The 17,382-nt window shown below is 37.3% G+C and overlaps 4 protein-coding genes and 1 long non-coding RNA gene across 8 annotated transcripts; 2 read left to right on the top strand and 3 right to left on the bottom strand.

The window, feature by feature from the left end:
• The first annotated feature begins 223 nt into the window (after positions 1-223).
• On the top strand, positions 224-2,201 carry LOC106296892 (transcription factor bHLH77-like). Of its 3 annotated transcripts, none has more exons than XM_013733135.1 (8): positions 224-361; positions 486-820; positions 887-997; positions 1,135-1,269; positions 1,354-1,428; positions 1,520-1,624; positions 1,706-1,784; positions 1,887-2,201. In XM_013733135.1, the coding sequence occupies exons 2-8, from the start codon at positions 497-499 to the stop codon at positions 1,928-1,930; spliced, it is 873 nt and encodes a 290-aa protein (XP_013588589.1). In that variant the 5' UTR covers positions 224-361; positions 486-496; the 3' UTR covers positions 1,931-2,201. The 3 variants fall into 3 exon arrangements, with proteins under 3 accessions (XP_013588589.1, XP_013588587.1, XP_013588588.1); XM_013733133.1 differs by having other exon boundaries at positions 225-361; positions 887-1,048; XM_013733134.1 differs by having other exon boundaries at positions 225-408; positions 887-1,048.
• LOC106296893 lies at positions 2,100-3,876 on the bottom strand. Of its 2 annotated transcripts, XR_001261338.1 has the most exons (4): positions 3,786-3,876; positions 3,558-3,662; positions 3,333-3,406; positions 2,100-2,165 (listed from the first exon to the last, which is right to left on the bottom strand). It is a non-coding gene; the product is annotated as an uncharacterized LOC106296893 (long non-coding RNA). The 2 variants fall into 2 exon arrangements; XR_001261337.1 differs by lacking the exon at positions 2,100-2,165 and having other exon boundaries at positions 2,664-3,406.
• Positions 3,877-5,445: 1,569 nt separating this feature from the next.
• On the bottom strand, positions 5,446-11,086 carry LOC106297065 (protein BREAST CANCER SUSCEPTIBILITY 2 homolog B-like). Its single transcript, XM_013733351.1, has 19 exons — positions 10,744-11,086; positions 10,550-10,672; positions 9,490-10,353; positions 9,279-9,403; positions 9,029-9,180; positions 8,731-8,853; positions 8,455-8,628; positions 8,291-8,372; positions 8,137-8,187; positions 7,968-8,049; positions 7,742-7,853; positions 7,603-7,674; positions 7,136-7,334; positions 6,882-7,064; positions 6,518-6,660; positions 6,387-6,449; positions 6,092-6,302; positions 5,842-6,015; positions 5,446-5,726 (listed from the first exon to the last, which is right to left on the bottom strand). Exons 1-19 carry the CDS (start codon positions 10,886-10,888, stop codon positions 5,676-5,678), a joined length of 3,129 nt encoding a protein of 1,042 aa, XP_013588805.1. The 5' UTR covers positions 10,889-11,086; the 3' UTR covers positions 5,446-5,675.
• A 908-nt stretch (positions 11,087-11,994) lies between these two features.
• On the top strand, positions 11,995-13,554 carry LOC106297568. The gene is made up of 2 exons (XM_013733780.1): positions 11,995-12,861; positions 13,000-13,554. The coding sequence occupies exons 1-2, from the start codon at positions 11,995-11,997 to the stop codon at positions 13,552-13,554; spliced, it is 1,422 nt and encodes a 473-aa protein (XP_013589234.1).
• A 2,649-nt stretch (positions 13,555-16,203) lies between these two features.
• Positions 16,204-17,051, bottom strand: LOC106297567. The gene is made up of 2 exons (XM_013733779.1): positions 16,610-17,051; positions 16,204-16,508 (listed from the first exon to the last, which is right to left on the bottom strand). Exons 1-2 carry the CDS (start codon positions 17,049-17,051, stop codon positions 16,204-16,206), a joined length of 747 nt encoding a protein of 248 aa, XP_013589233.1.
• Positions 17,052-17,382: the final 331 nt, after the last annotated feature.

Raw genomic sequence — 17,382 nt, 5'->3', positions numbered from 1 at the left:
AACCGCAGTTAAACCGTCCTGCAGTATTCAATCTGTTTATTCTGCACGCGTGCTTAATCCGTTGTTATCATTCATAGCTTAAAAACGTTCCGCAGTCAACTCTCAGTTACTGACTTTAGAGAGTGGAGACAACAAACCAAACCCCAATGTCTTACTTAACTTCTTAATTACTGTAATCAACTACTGGTAGTTAATAGTTTTTTTAATTGATGTCTCTCTCTAATCATTACACAGGGATCTGTGAGCATCAAACTGTTGTTTTGTCAGTTTCTGAAACCCTCATTCATCGCTAAACGTCACGGTCTCCTCTTTGATTGCTCCGTGATTGCTCATCTTCAAGCCTCTCCATAACTCGACGAAGGTAACACCTTTTTCTCTCCCTCTCTCTCGGATTTCTTCGTCTACAAAGTAAGTTTCTTTCCGGATTTTTACTTGTCGATTCTGTAGAAAGTTTTCTCATTATCGTCTGCAATTGTTGTCTTTAGATTGATTGGTTATGGATAAGGAAACAGAGGAAACCCTAAACTGCTTATTACCCTTTGGAGAAGGAAACGACGCGATGATGATCAGTGACTTTGTTGGAAGGTTTTGCGACACGCAAGAGATATCACTCCACTCAATCTCCGACAATTTCCCTGCGTATCCCGGTCACTTCGGACACAGTCAGGTTCAGGAGAGCAACAAGAGCTCGTTACTGGTTCCAGGTTCGGTTTCTGGAACAGGTAAGACCAGACCCAGCTCCAGGAAGAGGAAATCGATTCGCACTGGAAATGGCAAGGAGTCTCCAGCTTCCTCGTCTCTAACAGCTTCCAACTCCAAGGTTTTAGTCTTGGGAATTAATGTGTATTCGTGTTCTTGAATTCTAATGTTTCTGAGTTATGTTCAGATGCAGGAAGAGAACAATGCAGCTGTGGCTGGGAAGCAGAATGAGACTGAAAAGAGCGAAAACAACAAGGACGAGGAGAAACCTTCTGAGCCATACAAGGACTATATACATGTAAGAGCAAGAAGAGGTCAGGCAACTGATAGCCACAGTATCGCTGAAAGGGTACTGAAACATGGAAAAAAAAACTCAAATATGACTCGAAAACATATAAATATTGCTGGATTTGTGACATTGAAGTTTGGAATTAGGCGAGAAGAGAAAAGATTAGTGCGAGAATGAAGTTGCTTCAAGATTTGGTCCCTGGTTGCAACCGGATTACTGGAAAAGCCGTCATGCTTGATGAGATTATCAATTATGTGCAGTCATTGCAAAGACAAGTCCAGGTATACTGTCGCTTTATATGTTTCTTAAACATGGAGCTGTGTGTTTATTATAACTGAATCTGAATCTCTTGTTTACTTCTCCAGTTCTTGTCTATGAAGTTAGCAACTATAAATCCAAGAACGGAGTTCAATGCTGCTAATGCTATGTTATCTGCAGAGGTATTCTTCTGCTTTATGTTGATTCATTCATAACAAAGACTGGGAGAATGTTCTGTAATTGTATCTGACGAGTAGATTATGTATGTCTTAGATGTTGCAGCTGGGAGAATCATTATCTTGTTCAGAGTCAAGATTTCCTTCAGAGTATTTAGCTGTTGGCAAGAACATTCTTAGTGAAGGATTTGTTCAAGCTGAGGTACTTTAATGTCCGCTTATATTGTATACAGTCTCACTGTATTGCTTCCTCTGAAAAGCTTACTTTTGTGTGTTTTCTTAGGCGCCAGCTTTCTGGGAAAACGATCTGCAGAGTATTGTTCATATGGGTTTCAGTGATTGTCCGCAACAGAGCATCAACTGTAAGCAAAAATATAAACAGAAATTTACATTGCAGAATATAAACAGTGTGAAGTTTTGTTGTGTGATATCTAATTACATTGTTATTTGGTTGTATGTGTCAGGTTCTGAATCTACGGTTCAGATGAAAATCGAGCCAGAGAGATGATCTTACTTCTGTATATTGTCAAAACAAATGGTGAACGAACGGAACTGAGTAATTAGAGTCTTTGGAGATAAGGCTAATTCTTCTGGTGTCTTTTGTTTGATTCAAAAGAATAAAAAATTTCACTCTGTAAAAAGATTAGTAGAACAAATCTTGTTGTATTATTATTATTACAGAATTAGCAGATTAAGTTTGTGTTAGGATGGATCAAATCCAAGCCCTTCCCTACTTGGATAACCTGCAATCAAATAAGAAGACAATTTTTATTTTACCATGATACAAGTTTATAGCTATTTATAATAATTAAACCTTCTATTTAATAATTTTATTCTATATTATTATTTGCAAAATGATTATTAGTTCTAACATTAAAAGTTAGAGCGGCTAAAATTTTTATTACTCTTAATGAATAATTTGATTTGTTAATATATGATTAACCACAAATTAAAAATGAATTTCATTAATTTGATAATTATCATTATCAAAAAATAATTTATATTGTGCTATAAGGTCTTTATTAAATATAATGAATAATTCGGTTTTTAATATATACATAACCACAAATTAAGAATGAATTTTATTGATTTGATAATTATCATTTTATAAAACTAGTTTACATTGTGTTATCCAAAAACAATATTTTACATTATACATGTTTAAAAAAAATGAGATAAATCTCTATATATTTTGGTATATAATTTTATATATACATAGGTGTTTTCATGTTTTTATGCGATAAAATATAAATGTGTAATTTATTTATACCAACTAGTATCTAGTAATATTATAACTGAAAATCTTAGAATCCCACTACAATTTGAATTTTAAAGATTTTGAACAACACAAAACAAAGGGGTCTCTTTGGAAAGTCTAGATCGAACTTAAAAGGCTTGTATGTGGAATCTCAACGTAGACAGAAGGAGAAGGGAAATAAAGGAAATGGAAAGTATGGAAAAAGCAGATCAAAGTCACGGGATGGAAGATCAAAGTCTAGACCAAGATCAAACCGAAATACCAACAAAACAGGGTGTTTTATTTGCGGAAAGGATGGTCATTGGAAGAGAGAATGCCCACAGAATTGGAATAATCAGGGAAGGAAGAATGAGTCTTCAAGCTTAATGAATATAGCTTCTTAACCAAAGCAGCCGCTTGTACTGACTGTAAGTGTTCAGGACACTAAGTAGGAGTGGGTTCTAGACTATGGCTGCTCGTTTCATATCACTCCTCAAAGGAATGTTCTCTTTGACTTCAAGGAACTAGAAGGTGGAAAGTTTTTATGGCGAACAACACACAGAGCGAAGTTAAAGGAATTGGAAAGATTCGAGTTACTAATGTGGATGGTGTTGAAGTGATTTTAACTGATGTGAGACACATGCCGAATATCAGCAGGAACATAATATCTTACGGTCTTCTAGAGAAGGCTGGCTGTACGTATGAAGGAGGCGGTTTCAAAATTGAGTTCTACAAAGCATCAGAGACCTGCAATCGCACTTTGACACTGTTACATTACCATTCAGGTGAAAAAGGGAAACACAACAAAGAGACCAACTCCAACAATCAAAGCTCTCTTTACACAGGGTTCTTTTATCAAAGAATAAATAGGAATATCAAAGATTCAAAAATTGCTTACCAAAAAGTAAAGTCACGAGATCATCTTCCTCTTTAAGCCAAAGTTATATGTAAACGAAGTTTCCTGAAATTCATTATTTGTAACTCCGATTCTGCTATCCATGTTCTATTCAAACAACAAAACAAGTTCAAACGTATCATCGGAAGAAGAAGAACACAAAAATTCAAATCTCAATTTGAAAACCCTAAATAAAATTAAGATTTTCTTCGTAAAACTATTGAAACATACAGATTCACACAGCTTGCTTCGTCGACAATGAGAATCATTGTTTCCTTTGTCGCCGGAGCTCGTCGTCGAAGATGACTTCAAGAGTCCTTCGTCGTCGTTTATTTTTCGTGGTTGCAATTTATTAATTGTTTCATCTAATTACAATTAAAAGAAGGGCATTGTAGACTTTTGACACTTGATGAAGGTTATTTAGGTTATTTTCAGTTTGAGAGTCTGATTTAGAGATACAAAGTTAAAAGGGGCTATTAAGGAGAATTGCCCAAAAAAAATCTTGTTAATATTTGATGAATGTGTTCTTGATCCAAAAAATATATATTATTAGAACATCTGCAAGAACAACCTTATATTTGAGGTTTGCTAAACCTTATATTTGAGGTTTGGGGTGACCTTCTCCAATGGTAAACCTTAAAAAAAACCTCAATTTGTTTATATTTTTACATTATAGTCCTTACTTTAGACAAGAATCAAATAAAAGCATAAAACTTTTATAACAGCTAAAATCATACATCAAAAGTATTATAGACAATATTTATTAATAAACTATTACATTCTAATAGCATATAGTACATATAAATAAAAGACTTAAAAATACATTACTATTATTATTATTATTCCCATAGTGCATTTCGTATATGATCAATTAATGCATTTCGAAGCAATAAATGAGCTTCTTTATTTTCTATTTGTAGATTACGAGCCAAAAAGTTTTGAAACCGAATATTTTCGTTAATTGCCGTTTCAACTTGTAGCACCGGCACCGCTCTTGCATCTCTAATCGGTGCGTTGATGTCTCGCTCATCTTCAATTATCATGCTATGCAATATAATGCATCTTGTCGTTATATTATGCTTTGTTTTTTATTTAAACATTTATATGTTTATTTAAATTTATATGTAAAAGTTAAATTTATAAGAACATATATAAATATATAAAAGATATAGAATTGTATGGACTAAAATGATAAACAAGAAAGTTATCAAAAGTTTTTTAAAGATATAAATACATAGACTAAAAAAAATATGAAACCTCGAATATAAAGTTTTGTATAGTGAAATCTCAAATATAAAGTTTCATTGTATAAAACCTTATAATTAGAGGTTTTGAGATTTCTCTTAGTAAAACTTTATGTTTGAAGTTTTAAGGTTGTTTTTTAGAAATGTTTTTCTAAAGTATTCACGCTTATTAAGAATTCAATAAATGTTTATAATTTATTTTTTTATTTTATTTTATTATACACTTTTCAATAACTTTTCACCAATGAAATTTAATCAATTCAAATATTTTTATTTAATGTTTCTTAAAAGTATAAAAAAGTATCTTAAACATATAGAAAATATATCTTTGTGGAACAAGTAAAAAATCTAAAACATCTTATTTTCGGGAACGGAGGGAGTACTATCTTTTTCATGTCCTGAAAAGCATGGAGTTGTTATATCGCTCTTTCAAACATAAGGGCACCGAAAATCGATCTTCTTATAAAAGCGACCACCGCGATATCTTTATGCAACCACCAACCAAGATTCTGTCCAGTTTACAATTTAACCCAGTCTAACTATCAGTTGAGTCTGAGTTTAAAAACATTGTTTTGGAGTTATGTAATTTTGAGTATGTGTAACTATTGTAGAGTTCAATTAAAAAAACAGTTTTTAAAAAACAAAATTCTAGTGGGATTTGGTGAATCCTAAATCATTAAAATTACCCTAAGAGAGACGTATTCAAAGTTCAAAAGGCAAACACACGACACCTTTCTTACAATGTTGTCTTTGAGGAGATTACCAAGTACGGGGGCTAAAAATATCATTATGTTTATCGTTACTCACGGATCTAATTGGCCTTAACTATCCCAAAATATATGATATATGTATGCAATACGCCTTGTGCATGATATAATTAACAAGCACCGACAATAAATAGAGCTCTCTGCCGAAGTTGGTCGATGATCTGAAATCAAAAACAAAAAAAAAAAACAAGAGCAGCTATTAGAAGAATGACTGAATCCAAATCATCTATGCATTTGGTAAAAGATTATATAATAAATAATAGAAAGAGAACGGACGGATTTAGAAAAAGAGAGGTTAGCCCATATTTGGATATGGCCACTGCTGGTTTTAAGGTGAGAAGGGCAAGCAGGATCTGCGTTTAAGAAGTAGTCCGAGTTCTCCATCGCTTCACAAACCCACATATCGTTTTCCACATCATTGGCTCTTTTTATTAGATTGCAGAACCCTACCTGCCAAACAACATTTATTATAACAATGTGAAACGCTCTGGCCACTTGATTGCGTTAACAAGATTTTGAGTTTTACCACAGATCCGACAAGATTATGGCTAATGAGGGGGCTGTGGAGGTCATCCATGGATGATGTGCGGAAGCTTATAGCGAGAAGACTATTTGCGATTTTCCCTGAATCTGAATATTGTAAGGATCCATCTGTAACAAACACCCACTGCTTCTTTTGGTCAACATCCGTGTACGCATTTCCAACATATACAACGTACGCCGCCATATCAAATTCACTAAAAGGATGATGATTATATAAGATACGTTAGATAAGCAAAAGTACGTTTTGTAAAGAGTGAACATAAACAAAAGCTATCAACCTTCCAAGAAGAATTTCACCAAGATCCAACAATGACATCGATTTACGGGGGTTGAAAAAGGGCCTGAAACATAAACAAACAGAATGAGATAGATTCAGGTATGTCTTCAGAAAGGCCACAAAACAACTTACTGAAATCTTTCAGAAGCTTTTGGAGACAAAGGCTGCAATCTTGAGCTGGATCCTCTGGCATGTAAGTACAGTGTTTCTGAATCTATGTTCATTGGTACTAGCCCCTTCATTGCGTATATTTTCCCCTCTGTCAACTCGGTTCTCTGTCGCAGTGGAAGAAAATGGCAACTGTTTTATGAGTCTACAAGAAACAAAATTTTCTCAACCATGTGGTCGCATTTCTGATATGAACTCGCCCTGAAATCTAAAGCTCATATGGAAAAGGTTCTCGTAATTTTCTCAGCTGTTTTATGAGTCGTAAACTTATATAACGCATTAGAAAAAGTGCCGGGAACCATTCAGAGACTAGGCATTTTCAATATACCTGTGTCTCCGTTGGATTCCAGATTGTTAAAATGGCTTCTTTTGGATTTGGGTGTCCATCATAACTTAAGCTCGTCAGTCCAACAAGCCTAATCCTCATGAATGGAGTGACATCCCTTTCACCTAAGCCAGCGTCTTCCAGAGCTTTTGCAACTGATTTTTCCATCTTTTTTTCCATGGCCGCCTGAGGTTTTAGATTGAAAAAGTTAATTTAATTTAAAACGACCTATTAAGAAAAGATTCACAGTATTCTACCTCAAACTTTTCTTTATATCTGTTGAAACAGTTCAACTCTTCCATACTCATATCTGCCATTAGGAAATCAGGTTCAGCAGCAGACTCTAACAGCTTAAAGAGCTTGGCTCCTTCTTTGCTGTCAGTATCGTTCTGGCTGTCGACACCATTGATTCCTCCCTGGTTCTCACATATAAGACCCTCTATAAGATCTGAGCGCCTACAGTCAAACAGAACATAAAAAAAATGACAAGTAAGTTTGAGAAGAACTGCAAACTGTAGCTAGTCTGTTGATTAGAACAATAGGAAAATCCCTCCACATTCAGAAAGACCAGAAGAATTTTTATCATATACAGATTGTATGTAACCGAACCTTTCTATCTTTGGTTATTTACTGATGACACTCCATAGACAAGAGATTCATATTCTGAATTGATCACATAAACGTCACTAAAAGTTCTTCTGTACAGCTAATAATAGAAACTTGCCTCTGGTTATGCAGCTCGATCATTCTCCATTCCATCCTCTCTGATCGAACTACTGACTTCTTTTCACCTAACCTGTAATACCAAACAAGTATAAATCTTTTTGCCATAAATATACAGCCAGAATTTCTTTTATACTGACTTTTCCTTGTATAGGATAGGGTATATTCGTGTAATTCCAGCTAACGTTTTAGGCACAGGGCCCCCATTGCACTTGATACAGTTGAGAGCCAGAGGGACACCAACTTCTTTACCTTGAAGAAGAGATCAAAAGACAATATAAGGAAAACAATGTGAAAGCACAAAATGCTATGAAATAAGCAACTCAGAGGATGTAGTAGTGAGGTACACAGCATAAAGCTACTTACAGAATCCTAGTCGGTCCGCCCAGTGAGCTCTGTATGTCCCATTAATATTCAACAACAAATAGATTGTATTCGAAATCACTGCCTGAAAGTTTGGGTGAATGCAACCATGAAGAAACCAACATGGGAGGATTTTAACTAAAAGTAAAAGAAAATTCTAAGTCTAAGAAACCTCAAGAGGTGATGTTGGGGTAGTCCAGCCAGAAAGTCCTGCCCCAAGAATCTTCAAATAAGTAATAAGAACGTGAGAATGCTGGAAGTAAATGATCTGACCAAAAATATGTATTGCCAGACAAAATATTTAAAGCTTGCAAGTAATAACTTACCCGAAGCTTCTGCCCGATAAACAATTTTCCAGCATTCAGCTGTTTTTGCAGCATGACATCCAGAGCAGCATTTATCGAATACCTGTGAATTTTGTTTTATGAAAAAATCCATGAGGAAAGAAAGCAAGACAACAGGTTTGAATACAACAATAGCAAGTTCATACCACCCATCAGTGAGTTCTATTTTCACATTGCTGCCACTATCAGAACCATGTGTTTCTCGAGCCTTTGGATTAATAGCAGATATGCAGAGCACCATCATTGAAGAAGCTGGAGCATCACCACTCAGAATCCTCTTTATTGCAGAGCAGTGACCATGATTGACCTCTCTCTCATATCTATGTAGGTAGATTAATCATGTTAGACGTCGCACTAGTTCAAGTAATAACAAGTTAAAAAAAACAAAAACAAAAGAAGGTTATATTGAAAGATGGAGAAACCTATATCTTAGTTCCTGGAGGACATTGGTGATCGTCAGAAAGTTTCCTCTGCATTTGGCTGGGTAGTATGTCTCGTAGCATGCGAGTTTCCAGACTATCCACCTGTAGTGATTGGTGACCCACCTAGTGCAATACATGTAGAGATAAATAGATAATAGGTGTAGAAATTATTGCTCACTCTGACTCTCTATCTAATAAAATTAGAGTCACGTGCAAGATCATTAGTACGTCTGATACAATACGCAAACAAGATGGGTAACTTAAAAGTTAAAGCATTACAAGGGAACGGAGAAATTACTCTCTAGATGCACATTGTAAAGAAGCACCAGATTCTGCCAACATCTGATGAAAAGTTTCAGCTCCCACCACGCTTGAAGAAGACACATCACCAAATACATATTTCTCTGCATTACTTGATTTGATTCTTCTGACATGTTCTGGCACAGCCATCTTAAAACAGCCCGTAAGCGTGGTTTGGGTGAATGAAAAACGATAAGGTAAAAATATATGTAACACCGGAACATGTGAAAGGGACAAAAAAGGTATACCTTGGTCGTAGCTCTTGGACGCATTCCAAAATAATCCTTGATATATATTCTTGGAGACCTTTCTTCAGTTCTTGTAGAAAACACCCTTTTGGAATATTGTGTATCACAAGATACTACAGAAAAACCTGATAATAGACAGGACACCAACAGTTATAAATCTGAGAGCCAACCAAACAAATTCACATCGGAAAAAGTTTCCCTAATATATTACCATTTGAAGGATGCTGGTCATTTTTCATTAGAGGAGATTTAAAGGAGGAGGTTCTCGGCCTTTTAAAAGGAGGAACGGAGACTGTCTTTCCCAGTCTTTTCTTTTGGCTACTTTCTTGTCTATTGTTAGCATGAGCTATATGATTGCGATTTGTGATATCGACAAGTGGCTGGTGAGCTTGCCTTCCAAATTGTGTAGATCTTGGAATGAAACCGGTTCCCATGGTATTGTTAACTGCCTTATCAGATGCTAAAGGCCTGTTACCATGTGTCTCATCAACAGCCGCATCAAATTTGTTGATCAAATTAACCCCTGAAGCTACGTCCTCCAATTTGACTGATCTGAATTGCTTTGAAGATGATTGAAGAGGAGATATGAAACTATTTGAAGTATGCTTGTTGCTCTCATGAGCAATATCACCACCTATCCATTTATCTTTCTGTGGTGTAACAAAGTGATGTACATCGTCAAAGAAAGGCCCTAACTCAGGGTCCCCAAGAAGGCTTCTGGCACGATTCAAGGCTTCCACAGACACTGACAATGATCTCCCACCAGCAGTTTGAAACTTTGTTTGAGGAACCTTTGGAGATGAACTCAAAATTTCAGATCTTTTCCCAGGTACATAATGTCCTCCTGGAGTTACAGAACGATTCTGAGCACCAAACGTCTCAGGAGTTGTTAACCCATGTTGCTGGTGGGAAGAAGGCAAACGGTGGTTCACGTGTTTGAATCCACTAAAATCATCATCTTCTTCTAGTCCTAACAATGCCTTGGCTCTTGCCATACCAGCAGAAGACACATTAACCTTCTTGTTAGAAGCAGTCTGGAAACAAGAGTTGGGAACACCAAACCGAGCGATATCGTCTACACAAATAGAATGGTGAAAAATGTCAAATTTTAATAGTCATTCATTCACTTGACAAAGTAAGATAGTAAGTTGATTCCTTCTTCTCAACAAACAGAAGTGAAATTAACAACAAAGAACGTTTTTCTGGAAGCAATTTCACCTATTATCTATCATCTAACACATGTCTAAGAAAATAAAAGAGCTTTCCTGTACCTGAATCTGTTAAAATCGATTTGGCTCTGGAAATCGAAGACTCTTTAAGAGCTACAGATTTGCCCAGAGCAGTCGTGAACATTGTTGGCTTCGATTCCTCTGGTTCTATAAGTTTCGAGCATCCTTTCCATCAAACAATAAATTATTTATTTAACCACATGAAAAACCAATCGACAGAAAAAAAAAAGAATCACCTCGGAGCAAGAGATCCGCCATGGAAGGTAGAGGGGGAGCTGCGGTTGGCGGAGAATCGGATTTGCCAGACTGAAGAATCCGGCCAGCTGCATTCCACCGGAAACCGTCGCCGCTTGAATCGGGTAATAGCTGCCACGTCGACATTCTGCGGTTTTAGGGTTTGTGTCGATTCGCTTATCAGCTGATGAAACGATTTACAAAGAGATTTGGCGAGGCGGGAAAGTATAAAAATATTTGGGGGCCGGAAAATGAAAACGGAGGCGCTTTGCACACTGGCGGCTTTGTGGGGAGAGAGAGACGACACAGCGTTCAACATGGAGACAAGTGAGCTGCACGTCGTTTTAGTGAGATTGAAACGGCACGTATCCTAGTAAGTGAAAGTCTGCATCGTTAGGGGAAGGAAGGCCGTAAAGTTGAAAAAGACGCCTTGTTTTAGATATAAAACAAGGTCAATGTAGGACCCGTATCAAAGCCTGGGCAAACCAAACCATATCTCCTCTAATTGAGAAATATCAAACTGAATTGAACCAGTACCTAACTAAACCTAAACTAAACTGATATATCTGGATTCAAATAACCTTGGGGGTGTGAATTCAATATAACATTTGAGGTGATTTGACTTTTAACGGAGTTTTAGATGATTTCAATAAATTGCAAAGATTTAAATTATTATTATGGGAAAATTAGATAAATGAGACACTTTGAACTTGGATTTGTCACAATAGGATTTATAGAAGATGTTTTAGGAAAATAGGATTTTAATTTCTGTAAATACCAAAGTACCCTTAATTTACCAATTATGTTGAATTAAAATTATAAATTATAATAATTTTCGTAATAGATTTTTAATGTTAAAATATTAAAAAGTTAAAAAATAATAAAAAAAATTAAATAGGAAAAAAGGGAGACGCGGGATGCCGCAAACCTAATTTCCCTTTCTCATTGTCTTCTCCGCAGAGTCGTCGCTCTTCCATGGCGATTTAGGGTTCCTTGGTGAGAAGCCATGTTCTTCGTCGATGTTTCATCAGCCCGTAGTCTCTACTCTCATCTCCGTCATCATCAAATCGATTTTTGAAGTGTTCTTCCATCAATTTCGCTTCTCAATCTCACAATTCTTCACATAAGGTATTGGATTACATCTATAGATTCTCATATTAAACGAAATCGAAGAGTTCTTCCATTAAAGCTCGATTTTTTTTTAAAAACGATTTGGCGTGTTTGAACTAACAATTTTGTCACGGTTTGTAGCTATGTCTGAGGAGCTACCGAAGAGGCTTTTTAAGGAGGGCGAGGAGCCCCGAGTGACTCAGATCAACAACAACTGCAGGATCGACTACATTATCCGAAAGTTCCAAGCGTGGCTGCCAAAGGAGTTGGATGTTGTGAAGAAAGATTCGGTTTTTCATCAGATTTTTAAACTCCATGAGAATGGTCTTGGATACCCCGCGAGGGTGATACACAGCTTCTTGTGTAGGGAGCTGGTGACTTACTTACAGCACGAGCTTTGGTTTGTCTTTGCGAGGAGACCGCTTCGATTCTCATTGCAAGAGTTCCACGCAGTAACCGGGTTTGAATACGATACTCGTATCTCGCTTGAGGAGTTCAAAGAGTGGAAATATGATGGTGGTTTCTGGAGCAAGGTTTTGAGGAGAAAAGATGGAACAATTACACTCTTCAACCTGTGGACTAAGGACAAGGAAGCTGTTAAGAAGTGGAGGAATGCAGATCGCATACGCCTTATCTACTTGGCGATCATTCTTTGTGTGGTATTAGCGAGAGATGAGAAGGCTAATATCCCCCTCAAATACATCGCGGTGGTTATGGATCTTGACAGGGTTCGAAAGTATCCTTGGGGAGTTGCTGCTTATGACCTTCTCTGCAAGTCAATAGCCAAAAATTGTGACCAACTGAAGGAAAAGACTACTAGTTATGTCTTGGATGGATTCTCATACGCCTTGCAGATTTGGGAAATGGAAGTGGTATCAAAGATTGGAAAGCTTTGTGGAAAAAAGCTGGACAAGGGTTTCAAGAACGGTCCTAGATGCATAAACTGGATGGGAGCTGCAAAGGTGTCATATGAGGAGATCATTCGGTTGGAGGAACTTATTACACCCAAGGTAATTATCTCTATTTAAGATGACTCCATCCGGTTTGAAATGAGTATTTAGGATCTAACTTTATTTACCTTTCTTGTGTAGGATGACATCTACCCATACATCTCATGGACAGGAAATTATGACGTTGTCAAAGCTCAGGCGTTTCGCAGAGATGATGATGTGGAGGATGATAGAATCAAGGCTCTGATGGAGTTGATAAAGAATGGGCATGATTTTAGTGAACATGTTTGGGAAACTGAAGAAAATGAAGTGGTTTCTTTATCTCTTGATGACGAATCAGCTGTGAATGATGAAGCAAGCGTGAATGTTGAAGCAGCCGAGAGTGATGACGACTTTCAGACTTCGAAAGGATCAAAGAACGTTGGTTCTAGATCAAAGAGGGGTAAGAAGAGGCTTCTGGATCGTGGTATGGAGAAGAGGAAGCATAAGGTTCTCGTAAGTGGCCCAAAGCAAGCTCCTTTTAATGAAGACATGAAGGCTTTTGTGACACAGTTGTTTGAGCACAACTTCTCTGGAATGGAACAAAGGCTACAGAAACAGATGGCTAAGACATTTGAGCAGATGCGGGCAGAGCTTAAAGATTCACGTAAGGAAGCAAGCGTTGAAGTTGAGCTTGGAGAGCCTTCACCGACAAAGCCATCGACGAGCCAGGCACCGTTGACGAGGTCCACACGCGGGGTAAAGAAACACTAGTCTTCACCACTCTCTTGAATGTTATTTTGTCTTGTTTATTAGATGGTTTGCGTGTCTGTTTGTTTTATTGGCATCTAAGTTATCGGCCTGAATTTTGTTGTACTTTATAAGGTCTCGGTTTGTAAGTGTGCTTGGTGTGTAAGTGTCCTTGATTTGTAAGTGTCTTGTTTGAATTTATGTAATGGTTGTGAACTTTTATGTAAAATATTTATGTAATGATAATGTATTTTGGTGTCTCAAATATTGCTTATTTATCGTGACATAACAGGATGGATCTGAGACTACATTCGATGTGAATTATAGTGAAGCAGATGATATGGGTCGCGGATAGGTACGCAAGGGCTTGAAGGGCTTTCTCAGACGTCGTATGTGCCAGGCTTTGATCTATCTCAGACAAAAAAAGAAGAAGACTGGTGGACTCCAATGACTTCAGTCCGAGGTTCAGTGGATAATCCAGTAAAGAAAGAAAAGATAGAGATAAATACAGCTCCACCGCCGTCACAGTGGGAGAAATGGTGTAAAGGAAAAGGTCAAGGACTTCAGCTTAGCGATTCACCATTGCCCCAAGATGCTTCTCCGCAGGCGTCACTTTATTATATCTCTGAAGTCATGGAAAGGATTCACGGAACAGTGGGAGTTGATGTTGATCGACTCTACTTTCCTCTGTTTGTAAATGGTAATCATTCACTTCTCTGCACATCCTAGTTTACATTTCTTCATTTACAAAATTAAGTGGACTCCAACGCATGTAATCACTGGATTGGTGTCTTTGTAAACATCATTGAAAGAAAAGTGGAAGTCTTTGATTGCGGTCGGGGAAATAACAGACAATACGTTGAGAAGTTTGCTGCTATCATTCCTAGGATAGTGAAGGCCGTTGGACCACCAGAAAAACAGAAGCAGCTACTCCTCTCATCATATTCTATCGTGGATGTGCCTATGAAGTTGAGATTGAACAAAACTTGTTGTGATTGCGGTGCATACGCTCTCAAGCACTTTGAATGCTCGCTGCTTGGTCTCGACGTCAGTTTAGTAGATGATGAAATCATCATGGGTTGCAGACAGAAGATTGGAGTGGGCTTATGGGAGGCTGCACACGACCCCATATTCGCTGAGGTTATGACACGATATGTGTCTTCACCATGGGAGAGGTCTGAGGTCTTTGACCTCGAGGATGATTGATTAACTGTGTGCTTAGTAGTTTGGTTTGCTAGAATTATAAAACAACTCTGGCTTTGGTATTTGATTTGAATTAAGAAACGACTCTAGAATTGATTTTGTATGAATTATGAAATTTTTGCTTTGGGTTTGATTTTCTACAAAGAATTGTGTGCTACAAGATCATAAAACCTGAGGACCCAATCCTATTGAAAATACAATAATGATTCTTAATCAAACCCTAAACAAACCCTAAATCCGTAATTCATAGTCAAACCCTAAACCCTAAACAAACCCTAAAAACATGACCGTAGACATACCCTAACCAAACCCTTAACTATAACCAAAGTACAAATTAATCCAACGCCCCAAACACACATGACATCTATTTATTCATTATTTATGTACATTGGTCACTAGCTATGTACGTCCGTCCACTATGTTTGCAAGATGTTTTAACACTAATTTAGAGGGTTCAAAGACAAAGTTCTTGTGGTCTAATCGATAAATTTAGTGATTTTTTCTTCTCTGCTTTAGCTAGAGTACGCGTTATTGGAGTCTGAAACGACATAGTTTTGGTTATTTTTTTGACCTAATCCCATTTTCTTCCTCATTCTTCCTCGACAGAGAGATTTGCAGCGACAAAAATTTGGAGATCGACTCCCTCATGTCTTCAGTAAATTTTCATCCACTTCAAGAGATCGCCTCGCCAAACAACGGGGAATTCCCACAAAATGCGATTGCGGTGAGGGAGTGTCTCGTTTCACTTCAAAAACAATTAAAAATCCGGGAAGATTATTTCATTGTTGTCCTTTGGGATCTCAGAAGGTTAGTCGTTTAATCATATAACTGTCTCATTGTTGTCCGATGAGAGTAGAATTGGTCAATCTAACTGTGTATTGGATGTTACTGATGAAGGACAAAACCCACTTGTTCAAATGGACTGACAAGTCAGTTGTTGAGGAAATTGAAGACTTCTAGGACATGTTTGACTTGTTGCTCGTTGACAATTCCGAGTTTCAGAAATCAGTGAGAGCTGGTGAGGCCATGATGAAACGCCCTGAGAGTAGAATTGAAGAGAGGGAAGATGCAATCGTACATTGCGAAGAGAAGACCTCAGAATGCATTAGGGAACTAAAGAGCATAAAAGCTTTCTTTGTGTGTTGTTTGGTGATGGTCTTCATGTACCATACCTATGCATGATGTTCAACAAAGGCAGCAAGTTCACTCTCAACTACTTTTATGTGCTTCCTCAATTTGTTGTTCTTTTTTTTCAAAGAAGTTAAGACCATGTTTCTTGTTATTTCTTGGTGATCATCATCTACTGAAACTAATTATTTTGAAAATACTTTGGTTGTTACTTGCATAAATCGATTTGTCTCAAGAGTTTAGCAACTACCAAATTGTCAAATAGGTTCTTAAACAGAAGATCAAATTGTTTCAAGAGCAATAAGAAAAAAAAAACAGAGACAGATGAACACACATAACAAACTAGATGGGTAAATCGCATGTTCCTCTCTTGTGTCCTTCAGTTCCACAACGGCTGCACTTATGCTTTTTATTCTTCCTTGATCCTTGAGAAGATGCGATCTTGTCTTCTACTGATTCATACCTTCTCTTTACTGGTCGACCAGCACTCTTTCTTGTCTTTGGTGGTAAAACCTTTGCAAGTTTAACCTCAGCTGGGACATTCCATTCAGACTCTAGAACTGCTATTGGATTAATGCATTCTGCATAGGCGGTTCTCCATGCTGCAGTGCTGTATAAGGCGTCAGTAAATCTGTGCACTTCCATACCTGTCAATCTAAAAAAAAAACCGTGATCAATATGAAGTCTATATGCTGAAAATCCCGAAAATAAATAGTTCTCAAGTATTCATGTGTTTATACTTCCATACCTCGTGAATAAATTGCAGGAATGGCGTGTCGGCAAGGAATTTTTCCTATATCATACTTACCACATGTGCATGTTCTTCTTTCCAAATCAACATGACAATCATATATGTCTCCTTTTACAACCGATCTGAAGTTGTCAACCTTGTAAACCTGGAATTCTTTTGCCTTCACAATTCTCCTATCAATCTTTTTCTCCACCTTAGCGGTTAAAGGATCAAGATGCTTTGAGCTTAACAAGCGACGCTCATAGAACCATCGAGTCAACAGTTCTCTTATACTATCAAGCAAAGGAATAACCGGATATTCTCTAGGTATTCTAAGAACTGAATTTATCGACTCTGCAGGATTCGTGGTCCTGATGTCATACCTGGAGCCAGGGAAGAGAGAACGAGCCCATTTGCACACATCAGCCTCCCGTAGATATCTTCCAAGCTCAGGACTCATATCAAAAATTTCGGTGATACGTCTTGAAATTCATTGTCCCTATATGCCCGTGAAGCCTTTTCCACCAAGGCAGTCAACCCTTTTGTCTTGAAAAATGCAACCACATTGGTCAATAAGTAATGAATGCAAATTACATGTGCTGATCGAGGGTAGACAGTCCCAATAGCTTTAGAAATATACGCATTTCTATCTTAGACAAAAGCTAGGTATTGACAATCAGTAATAACCACTTTCAACTGTCTGAAGAACCACCCCCATGAATCGTCATTCTCTGAATCAACAACCCCAAATGCAATCGGATACAAATTAGAGTTACCATCTACAGCAGTAG

Source organism: Brassica oleracea, chromosome C6, assembly GCF_000695525.1.
Source record: "Brassica oleracea var. oleracea cultivar TO1000 chromosome C6, BOL, whole genome shotgun sequence".
NCBI classification, from domain to species: domain Eukaryota; kingdom Viridiplantae; phylum Streptophyta; class Magnoliopsida; order Brassicales; family Brassicaceae; genus Brassica; species Brassica oleracea.
This window is presented reverse-complemented; position numbering and strand designations above follow the sequence as displayed.